The sequence below is a fragment of the Polypterus senegalus genome, chromosome 1, assembly GCF_016835505.1.
Source record: "Polypterus senegalus isolate Bchr_013 chromosome 1, ASM1683550v1, whole genome shotgun sequence".
NCBI lineage: Eukaryota > Metazoa > Chordata > Cladistia > Polypteriformes > Polypteridae > Polypterus > Polypterus senegalus.
In genome coordinates this window covers 110,221,997-110,234,639 of record NC_053154.1, presented here as the reverse complement: position 1 = coordinate 110,234,639, position 12,643 = coordinate 110,221,997, and the positions used below count along the sequence as shown (strand labels likewise).

At 34.1% G+C, this 12,643-nt stretch overlaps 1 protein-coding gene across 1 annotated transcript in view; it reads left to right on the top strand.

Moving 5' to 3' along the window:
• Positions 1-12,643, top strand: part of epha4l (eph receptor A4, like) — a 95,342-nt gene that overhangs the window by 30,088 nt on the left and 52,611 nt on the right. The window contains exon 4 of the mRNA XM_039755851.1: positions 4,343-4,498. Within this exon, the coding sequence (XP_039611785.1) occupies positions 4,343-4,498 (156 nt within the window). The remainder of the gene's footprint in view (positions 1-4,342; positions 4,499-12,643) is intronic.

Sequence of the window (12,643 nt, the reverse complement as noted above, 5' to 3'; positions counted from 1 at the left end):
ATTTTTTATCAGACTAAAAATCCTCCAGCTGGAGTCTTTTAATGTACAAATAAATAAACAAGGGGTTACTGTACATTGACACTCTGCTACTTTTGTTCAACAACTTGTGTTATATGTGTGTTTTATGTGTATTTCAAAGTATTCTTTTTGTTGTACACAAATTATTCCAGTTAGTTTATGGTACTAGGCAGGTGTATAGATACTTACAGTTATGAGGGAGATATGAAGTTAGAAACCTTGCTTTCAAATCCATTTGAACAAATGGAAATATTCAATCTGAATTACTGTTTCCAAAAACCTTAACCTCTTGCGCCCCAGAAAATAGCCCAATGTATGAAGATCCCAATATGTGTTTCAGCCAGCTACCTGTGGCTTTATAATCTATTTGTTTCTATAGCTCTCCATCTTCCTTCCTACAGAAAAAATAAATAGATCACTTGCTAATTCAATTAGTTTATATAGTGCCTTGCATTAAAAATGTTTTTGAATGAGCAACTGAAAAAAAGCACCGAATGTAATGTGATGCGTTACATGGTTGTAAACAGAAAAAAATGAAAGTTTCACTGGGCCACTCATTATATTACATAATATGTATAGTGAACACATCATTATGCTCAGTTCAACAAAAAGAGAAAAAAAGTTTAAATGACTCAAACATGACAGACATTAGATGAGTGCATGTGCAGTGACAATAAAAATCTTATATGAAACAAAAAGCTGAAAAATGGGGATTGAACTGGTTGAGGGGGGAGGAGACATTTATAATGCTTCATTTTTTAAGAGATTTTAAAGATTTGTTTTTTAATTGTCTAGAAAAGATTAACGTCTTTTTTTGAACATCATCCAAAAGGAGATTGAAGAAATCAGAAAATGGTATAGAGGCCTCAAAAATACACTGTGTCTTTTGTTGCCAGCAGGCTTGGGATTAATTGCCTTGAATAACATTAGAGGAGAAAGTAATTACATGAGGCGAGAATGGCTTAATTTTCAAAGGGACTGATCAGTTTATTTCAGACACAGCCCCCTTCATCACACTTCCAATAGAAAGCATTTCTTGCTGCACTGTCAGCGACCCATGAAAGCATTGTCCCACAGGTATTACGGCGACTACTGGTGGGTCTTTTCTATTCATGACAAGGAGGACCAGGGTGAACGATATGTTGGTCAAAAGTGCTTGCCACTGGGACAGCTGGACAATTATCAAGCCTGGCTGCACATTTAGGCCCGTGGACAGCTGTACAATCACACATCTCCTCAGAGGGGTTCACACTGTGGTACTGAGAGATAATCAAAGGAGGTTGCCAAGACAAACAGGGTCCACAATTAACTTGCACAGAAAATCTCCAGGCCAAAGAAATTATCAGAACAGTGAGGGGGTCTGCAATACAATGGGACAGGGCCGATAAAGGTCATAGCCCAGTATTTTTAAATAAAGGGATAGGTTCTTATTGTCTAAGTAAAACATTGAGAAAAAAATCTGTCCTACTTAAAAGTGGAAAGTGCTGGAGAAGATTATATATCAGAAGCTTAAACTGCATCTTATGTGATAAACTGTGGGGAGAGAAAAAAAAGCAAGGGAACTCTAATGTGGAACAAAGAAGGGAGTATTTTTCTTTCTTTTACAGTGAAATCCTACAGTTCCTTTGGTTTGGCATATTAAAAACATCGTTTGATTGAACCCCCCCAAAAAAAAAGTCTGGACGGCAGCCCAGCACATCTCCCATTTCCTACTCTCTCATTCTCTCTGTCCTTTTTGCCAAATTTGCATACATATAGACAAGAGGCAACAAATGATTCCTGTGCGCAGGAAGAATTTAAATGCAGACGGATGTCAATCAGTGAGTCGAAGGGAAAGACATATTGATATACAGGCTGCATTTAAACACCTAAAGAGATGCTGAAAGATAATGCATGAATATTAACACAGGCTATAGTACTGAAGTGGAGGAACAATCAGTACAGACAGTTCTCAGTCTGTAAAGGTAATAAAGAAATATATATACACACATACAGGATATATATATATATATATATATATATATATATATATATATATATATATATATATATATAGTATACAGCAGGTTATGCTGCTTGCTGAAATTCTCAGATGATTCTGCACTGATAGGAAGTATTGACAAGGGGGATGAGACTGACTTAAGGACTCATATGGAGAACTTTGTTTCTTGATGTGCTTTCATAACACAAAAAAGAACCACTATGCCTGGTTATATCCTCTCCTTTACACATTAGCACAGAGTACTTGTATCCAACTAATTGTTCAAAAGCAAAGAAAGCTCCAGTGCTCCTGACCAATGATTGTCACATCACATCCATATCTGCTAATAAATGTGTAAGTGTAAATCACTTGGTGTTACATATTTTCTAGTTTCATGAACTTTTCAAGAGCTTCTTATAGTTTCAAGAGTTTCTTATAGTTTAAAATTTAAACAATGACCCCTTCAGATCTAGTATCACTTTTACATTGGTTTTCTTTATGATTTTATTTTTATTTAATTACAACTAAGAAATCTGTTTTTTTATTTCTCTGTTACAGGTAGTTAACTGTTGATCTGCCTTCTAGAGCAGAATATTGAGACATTTGTGTTAGTGTCGTTGGGATGCCATCCGCACAATTGGTTCAGAGTTAACTCTTGTATACATATTTTGTATAGTATAAGTACAATGGGCAAATATATACTGTATATGTCAGCTCAGCCCATTGTCACTGTCACTGGAATCTAAAGTACTCGAGAGGATACATTAGTTAATCATAAGTCATACTCCCATGCACTTTATACAGTCATTCACAGCAGGTAACTTTCTCCAAACTCTCCAAATAATCAAACATATCTTTGGTTTTGGGAGAAAACTGAAGTATCTGTAAATCCTTTGCAGGTAAAGGGGAATGTTTAGATTCCACGCAATCCGTGATGAAGGTGAAAGTTGCCTCCCATTGTTTATATAATATCTAGTAAATCACTTTATTAGGTTCTAGCTCCAAAAAACTAGGTTAGGTGCATAATCACTATGCCTAGACTACCAGTACACTATTACAGGATTTTTATCTGCATGTCACTTTATCTGTAATAAGTACATTTTATTGAATTTAACCCAAGGCTTAAGACTGTGATCTGATGAATGCCTTTTTTGGTCTAGCTTGTTCACTTGTAACATTACTTGTCTGCCCACCTTGAAACACCACATTAGATCATCTGATTTTACTCTGATAATGTGCTTACAAAGTGAAGGTGTTTTTTGTGTTGTATGTTGAAACTCTTTTTTGGGAAAGTGTTTATTTATAATTTAATGTACTTATCTGATGGAAGCATGTGCTGGAGAGAAAAGAGTTGGGTTTAAATCCACAAGTGTAGTTCCTTTAGTAAACTAGGGTTCAATGAGACCCTTTTATTCTGGCATTTTACAGTAGCACCAGAGACAGGGCTTTGGTTAAAATGAGGGAGAGTTGAAATAGTTATATGAGATAAACAGATGAGACACTGAGTGCTACAGAGCAAGATAATTGCTGCTGCCAAAGGGAAAGAAATTAACATATCTTCCTTATTGACATTGTTCAAAGTGTTTTACGGAAAAACTTGTTTTTGTTTAGTATCACGCACCTAACTTAGCTCTTTTTGCCCCAAGTCCTATTCGTCTTTACATCAGTGGAGCATGTCTTTGCATTTGCATGCGTGTTTCTTTTCTTTACTTTTTTGGCTTGATTATAATACTAAAACATGCCCTCTGGGCTCTTGTGCCATTTCCAATGCTTGAAAGCTACACCTAATATAATTATGTAGCCTTGAAAACCTTGGAGTTGTAGTGTTTAGGGATAAAAAAAACCTTTATAAATCTGTCTACTTGAATGAACCTATTGAGAATAGAAAACTGAATTTAAAAGTAGAAAAAAAAAACACAAGAGTTTTCACTTTGGGAAAATGTGTGCATTTTCAGAATTTGTTGTGATGCTCCTCTTGGTCAATGAAGATGTTGTATTAAAGCTGCAGAGAGTATCTGCAAACATTCTCTTTTTTTAAGGCAAGACCTAGAAGCAAAGTGTGCAGCCTCCATCCAGGGATTTCAGCAAGCTATTCAGGTGTGGTGCTAGTTTATATTCAACTAAAATTACCTGATTAAGTATTTATAGGTGAGAGTTTTATCCTAGCAAAATACTTTCTAGCACATCAAATGGATATTTATAAAGGGTTATATCAATTCAGCAACTAAGAGGGAGAATATCAGGTTGTTTGCAAACATCTGTGGTTTTGTTGTTCAAAACAGTCATTTTATATCATCGAAACTAATACAGCAGTTAACCCTACTCTACCTATTTTTTTTTCAGCCTGTAAAAGTGGATACTACCGAGCCCTGTCCACCGACTCTGGCTGTTCAAAGTGTCCATTGCACAGTTATTCTATTCGAGAAGGATCTACAGCATGCACTTGTGACAAGGGCTTCTTCAGGGCGGAAAGTGACCCTGCATCCATGCCCTGCACTAGTAAGTACTTCCTCTGATCTTCTGAAATTAAGTTTTGTCCAGGTTGTCATAGCCATTGGTGCTCAGGTATTGTAAGTGACATCTGTTTTAGGTTCCAGGGCTCCATTCATTGGTATTGGTATTGATTGACTGCTTAAACTATTCCTTTCATCTCACTGGGCTTATATGGTGTGTTAATGATAAGGCTCTGTGATCAGGCATAAGCATTTTTGAAAACAATATTCATAGATCAACAGGGCTTTAGCAAGGTTCCTTTTCTAAATATTATGTGATTGGCCTGCAGCTGCAAAATCTATAAAGCACCATTCAGCCACTGGGGTTTTTTGTTTGCTTAAAATAGTAAAGAGAACATTTAATTAACCTTTAACAAATGCCACTTTTATTGTACTTATTTCTTTTTTCTTCTGTCTTTCCACAGTTGACTATCCAAATAATGCATTTTTATTGCATTACTTGAAATTGTCTTCTTAACGTTTTTAGCACTTTTTCTTGATACAGTAAGAGAGTATACACTAACTATTAAAATTGCAGTGTGCCTCACCTTAAAAGATATAGTCTTTCAAACTTTCTTGGGCAATCCCAAATATTTCACTACCATTTTGGGAGCTGTGATGCTCAAAGACACAAGAACAACGCATGTGACTATTTGACTGCACTTAGCTGTGAAAATGACTGATACTTAATGTAATCAATTCTAATCCCACTTCAAACATTAAGCCACACCCCAAACATCTAACCTTGATCCATTCTGAAGGCTACAGCAAAGTTTGTATGGATTGACTGTGGACAAGATTGGGTATTAGCATTAGTGGCATGTGTTTCAAAATCATCCTAGAATTGGTCCTCGTAACCATGAAAAAGGTATTAAAAGACTTTTTTGTACACCCAAATTTTTATATAGTGATTGTTCGTAATCTGGGGGAAGCCTGTACTGCATCTACAAGGACCTTGTCTCATATACAGTTTTTCGGTGGTTTCCTCAAGATGACATTTCATATCCCCATCTAATAACTGAAGTAACAGCAGGTATCTATTTCACTTTGAAATGATATTTAACATCCATGCTACCTTCAATAAGCTTTTGTAGGAAAAAGCTGGCAAGTAATTGCTAGAATCCTACATTCAACATAAGATGTCCGTCAGCCACAAGCTGGTGTTTTCATGTTCATTTCCACAATGTGCTCATTCTTCTGGAGCAGTCTATAGATGACTGGAAAGCAGATTCCCCAGTGTTATCACTGAAGTTGTAAATGAGAAAGAAATAACATGTTTATCACATTAAAACTGCAGATTATGCAAATGACAATGGTTGACATGAATGGAATTATCTTTTCAGTGTTCAATGTATTTGCACCACTCAATTAGTGTTCTTAGTGTATCTACATGGAAAAGTCCCTTTATACAGTATATTGTTGCTGCAGTATATGGTTTAATATTATTATCATTTGACTCATCTACATCTTTAAGACCCTCTGACTTGATGCACTTTTCATGTTTTGTACCAAAAGTCACATAAAATGGGGCTTCAATGTTTCCTTCACTAACTCAAGTCAAAGTCAAAGCAAACTTTATTGTCATCTCAACCATATACAAGTATACAGATAGACAAAATTGCGAAGCTCAGGGTCCACAGTGTAACAACATGAAGTGCAAATAAAAAATGTACTTTAAATTAAAAATATAATTAAAGTTAATGTTTAAATTTAAATTTAAAAGCCATCTATTTATTCCACCACTAAAAACAAACTGCCTGTAGAAATTATAACACAATTATACTGAGCATCTTTCAAACTACCACAAAGTGGTTTAAAACATCATAAAGAACATAATTGTAAAAGAAATTACCTCAATTTAGCATACCTAATAATTGTCCATTAAGTGTTGTAAGGATTAATGTTAAATTGCACAGTCCTTACGAGGACTGATTAAGGAATGTCAGAACAAGTTTGGCATAAAGCTTCTTCTGGTGTTTTTAGGGTTATGGCCTCCAAGGGAGGACAGGTGGGTTGTAACCTGCAGCTGCTAATCAGTGATAGCTAAGTCAGTTTTAAAAAAGGTTCCCACTTGTGAGAATTGTTACCTTTCTTTAGCCCTGGTAATAAAGCACTTTTTCTGTTGTTTACCATCTTTTTAACTTTCAAATTTGTGTGCTAAGAGTGGCACTTATAAATCACTTAGTGTGACAGGAGGCTAATGAAGAAGTAAAACTCTGCAGGACAGATTCAGAAAGCAACTATGCTTCAGTGAGTTAAAAAATACTGAGCTTTTATCTTTCTGATTGTAAGCTTTTGAGAGAGATGTGGCTGAATTGTGAAATGGTGGTTTGGAAGGACACACAATGTTTTGAGACTGTAAAATACAACCGGATGCTATGTGTAAAAGGCTACGAGTGTGAAAATAATATTATGTTTTCAATTGCAGTTGGCATGGTGGCACTGTCATTAAGATTTTTGCCTCATAGCTCTGTAAAAATGAAAATGAATCTGAACCTGGCCTAGGTAATTTCTGTGCAGAAGTTGCTTGTTCCTTTTGTTTCACTTAAGGGTTTCTCTAAGTATTCCAGTGTTCTTCCTATACTGCAAAAAAAAAAAAATTACATAAATTGGTGACTCTAATTTGAGCCTAGTGTGAGTGACATAGTGTAGGCATGTTTTTGACACTGATTCTCCATCCAGAGTTAGAGCCTCTTTTATGTATATTCCTGATTTGTAGTGTTAGTATTCATTAAATAGACGGATAGATGTATTTTAATCACAACAACTGATTTACATGACAACAGTAATGAAAATCACTGAAATTTATTAAAAGCTAAGAAAGCTGCACTAAAGCATTTTTACAATCTCTGAAACCAAATAGTGCATAATGTACAGTATTATATGCTACACTATCAAAATATTTTAAAAAAAGGAACCTTTTAGGTTGCATTTCTGTACAGAATGCTAAATTCTCAGGTTAACACCTTTACAAATAAACGGAATTATTGCCTGCCTGACAATAGAAATGAACAATTCTTCTAATATAAACTGCATTAGTCCACAACATCTGACCAAAAAGTAAATATTTCTTCAGTACAGAAACAAATCAATACACATGGATGGAAATTTAAAAAAAAGACTTGTCATCCCAAAAAAGAAATCAGCTAAAAATGATGAAAATATACTAACTTCTGCCCACTAATCAAATTAATGATCAAATATGAAAATTAACAAATAACTCCTGAGCACACAAACCAAATTAGTTCACAGCAGTAAAAAATTAACAAAAAATGCCTCAGCTTGAAAACCTAATTACTGCATGGCAATAAACATTAAATGAAAACCCCAAGCAACAAAGTGAATTAGTCTATAACAATAAAAATTATAAGTTGCACCAATTTTTACACCATATGGAACACACAACAGTCCACCATGAAGAAATAAAACTCAGATGAAAATATAAAATATCAATAATGCTTAGTGAAAATTCACAAAAATTAGTTATACAAAAATAAACAGTACATGAAAACACAAAAAGTATATTTTCTAAATTTATATTTGACATGTGTTTCCAATAACTCACCAATACTCATGAAAATTTCCTTTTTTAATAAGTCCTGAAAATAGAATAAAATGTAATAATTATGTTTAGTATAATATAATAAAATAGGATAGCTGCAGGATTTAATTGAATATAAAATGTTAAAAACTACTGACAAACACATAATAGAACAACTTAAGAAAAAGGCAAAGATACAAGTCAGACTAATACAGTATATAGCCTGATACTATTTACTGGAGTGTCATGAGAATGTTGATTCTTTACATTTTGGCAAATTACACTTGGTGCCATAAGATATTTAGAGAAAATCCAATGGGCAAATAAGAAATACCCAAAACATTTTTGTATTTTTAATAACCACTGTCTTTAATTAACTGGTGAGATTGAGTGAGTTAGGTTAAACTGTTATAAAAAAGTGAACTTTTGAACATGAAAAAGTACAAGTGTAAAGAAACTAGCATGGGATCCACATTTAAATAGACAACAGTGTCCCAGACATTGAAGGGTACACCATTTGTGAAAAAACATGATTTTAAAATGTGCACTTGCACTTGCATAATACTGATTTTTGCTGTGGAAAATGTACGTCTTCTTAAATATTTCCACCTCTGCCAAATCAGTGATTTTAACTCTACTGCCAGGATAACTCGTTTTAACATTATTTCTCCATATACTAATCTGTGTCTAAATGAAGTAAAAATGCATAAACCACAATAAAAACAGGTCAGATCAAAATCTGTTATTAAGCAGTTTTCTTAACTAAGGGATTCATAACTCTAAGAATTTTGTGGCACTCTGGGTTGAGAGTTCTCTGTATTGTCTTGTTGTTAATTATTTTGCTTGAGGAGAATACAGAGAAATGACCAGCTCCAAGGCAGAAGAGAATGTAATACTGTAAAATTCTGATTTACTTTGAACTCTGCAGGGATCCCTGAAGCCCATCCTCCAGAAGACGACTTCTGACTTAAACTTTAATAATTTGTTCACTTACTAGCTGCTTGTTAGATAATAATACTAAAGTGGTTGCAAAACAATAGTTTTGGACCTTATTCTTTGCTTTAGTTTGCTAAAATCTCTTTAAAAAGACACAGCATGCTATTATAGGAGCCATGCAGCTTTTTAGATAATCTTTTCGCCCCCTTCCTGTGACCTCCAACAACTTATGTTTCATTTCCCAGCAGACCAGTGAACGGTAATGAACGGCACCGTATTAGAAGTAGCAAAGATAGGGAACCTCTCTGTGCCTTACTCATCCCCAAGGTCACTCATTCACTTTTCGTCTCAAAATGTATGTATTCTAAAAATGGGTACCTTTTACAAAACTTTCATGTTAAATAACAGGTAGAGAAAATGTAATGCATAATCCTAAATGCAAATGAAAAATTAAAAGACTAAGCAATAAGTAATTGTGACACCCCAGAAAGTCTCCAACATGATGTCCATCTACCTTACCAAAAGTGAAAATAGTAGTAAAAACAGGATGTTTGGAAAACTAAAGAAAATAAGAGATGCTGAACAATCTGTGATTAGGTAAAACAAATCCTAAATATGTACAGAAGCAGAAAAACTGGTCTGATCATCTGTGCACGATGATACAGTACTACAATTTCCCTAGACAGCTCCATATACCACAAAGCAGCCCTGTTCTCTTGCTCATTCTTTCTTTTTCTTTCTTCTTTTCCTGTTCTCTGCATGACTCATTTATGAAAATTCCCATGCAGACATTGCAGCAGCTTTATCCTTAACTTGTTTCAAGGTCAAATCCTAGAACTGTCTCTGCAATTAAAAATGTTGTATCCTGCTGGTTGGATTTTTCTCAGGTCAGTGATTACAACACACTGAATGGATAGTTGGAACATCGCTATTTGAAGGCAGCCAGTAGATCTGCAGTTTTATTTGGCTGATAATCCTGCAATATTGTTCATTCACATTTGGGTAATAAAGCTTCCTTTTTTTGGAGTATAGAAGCGACAGGCAGAATGCAATAAACTCAAATGTGTGCTGGCCGAAATGGTTGATTTTGAGGCTGAGATTGCTTTGGGCATGATAAAGCTGGCTGATGTACAGCGTGGTGCCACATACTTACAAAGGGAGGAAATTTCAAGTTCAAAGAAAAGAGGCTTCCAGAGTAAAATTCACACATCTCCATTCCAAATAACCGTGGGTTGTTCCTTCCTTTATTACATATTTGGAAAGTAACCATAACAGTGTCCTGATGATGCTGGTAAACTGGATTTCATTGCCACTAGAAAACTCATTTATGGAGAACAGCACAAAATTTTAAAGTTTGTAGTTATATCGGCCAGTGCTGAAAGACAATTATGGTGCCTTTGTCTTCTTTAGATTATCCAAAACTGTCACAAGAGTAAGGAATAGTCCACTTTAAAGCATGAATTCTTTCTTTTTTGTTATGTATGTTAAGTGATTCATCTTCACTGTACCTTGCTCAACTTCAGAGCACAGTTCAACTGCATATAGTTTATAAAATTAAAAACACAACAGCATTTTTTAAATTATACCTCATAGATTTACTGGAATTTCTCAGCAATTTTTGTTCCTGTGTGTCTCTCATAATACATATATACTAGTAGAGTTAAGTAGGAAAAAATAATAATTGTTCTTATAAATTATGTGCATTACATTTTACTCATGGAAAGAGTGTCAAAAATATATTTTTGGAAATTGACCTCTTGGTTAACTTTAGCTGTTGTTTGTCATCCTGTGACATCTCCACTCTGCAGCCCTTGTATTATGTTTCAGACTGGCTTCTCAGGCTCCATTCTGGTGATCTTGAGCTTTTCCTTCACAATAAAGATGACCTTTCATTTGCCTCCTCTTATTTGCTCTTGTAGGGGGCTTCATATATGTGTGTAAATACCATCTTTTCAACAGAAGTGTACAGAAGATATTTTATATTTTAGTAGTAAGGAACCTGATACTGTGTGAATCATATATGAAGCAAATTTAAAAAGCTGACTTTTCTGAAACTTGGCTGACCAACTAGAAACACACTATCAAACAACGTGTCTTTTACATTGCAGCAAACCTTGAATATGGCGCCAATGCAAAATTGTCTTACGTTTTGGATTTTTAAATATGGTTCTTAATTTTTTTAAAAGGAGACAGTGCTAGTAATTTGAATATAGGTACAGGTAGGCACTAATATTGAGGGGATTTTGAAATAAATACTTTTAAAAAAGAAACTAACACAAAACAATCTATAAGCAAAAAAAGGAACCTGTCTACTGAGATTTGTAAGGATGTAAAAGCTATATAAAAACAAATAAAATAGTATAAATTAAAAAAATGAAAAATTGAACACTAGTTAACAAATACTAGTAAGTTCATTAATACTTTAATTTGTCTCTGTTACATATCTATAATAGTTCACAGTATGCAATTATTGAAATTATAACTTACAAAATGATTACTATTATGCTCTGTTAAAAGTATGCAAATCACTCTCATTATAATGTTATATAATTTTAGTTGTGTTTATTAACTGTTAATAGTGTTATAGTTTGTTGGTACATAGTAGCAGTCTATAACCATTCATTAATATAGTCCTTTGTTTGCTTTGGTTTTTAAGAAGTTACCATCACCTTTAGAACCATGAAATTATTAACAGTGTGTGATGTAAAAGGATAATTATTAACACTTAGCTCTATATTACATATTTATTAATCGCAGGCCCCTGTGGCCTTGGAAGTTAAATGTTTAGAATTAACAAAGTTGATACATAGAACTATAATCATAACTGTTCATAATTAATAAAGGGCTGATGTAACAATGAAAATATTAATTGTTTATAACCTGGTAGGATATTTATTCATTCTTAATACTGTATTTTGGCACCAATCCAGGTTTTATATTGTATGTGGCCTATAGCCTAATATTGTTGGCATACATTCTGTTCCCTTGTGATCGTAAAAGTATCCAAGAAATGATCCTATGGATAGCCCTGTATTTGTTACACATTTTCAACAGAACATTAGATTGATAATATAAATTAATGTTGAAAATTGTTCAAATATTAAAACAAATTATGCATTTCGAAGTTAGGGATGGGTCAGTTTGGCAATGAAGTTAACAAATATTTACAGTTTTTAAGAATACTAATTAATTAATTAGTTGTGTGTCCATTCATTCTTTAATTTTCATAACCAGCTTAAACCAGTTCTGGGTGGTGGGAGGCCACAGGACATCATAACAGCATTGGGCACAAGGCAGGAACCAATCCTGAAATTGATGTCAGTGCATAAGAGTACACTCACTTGTACACAGTCACTACTAGGTCAGTTTAGATTCAAGGCACCTTATTGAGATTTGGAAGGAAAAACCCAAACCCATGGAGGAAATCAATACAAATATGGACAGTATCTGTAAAGTGCAGAATTCAGACATAAGTGTTTAGTATTTGCTATTATCAAATCTTGGACAAGGCAGAGAACATCCCTTAATGAGGCTTGGATATTAATGTTTATGCTTATTTATGTATATGTAGCCATTGATTTTTATTTGTTAGTGTTTACTAATAGTTAATGAGCAACGTGGTCATTTAAAATAAGTTTAAAATTTATTGTTAGAATGTTATAGTTTATTGTTAGT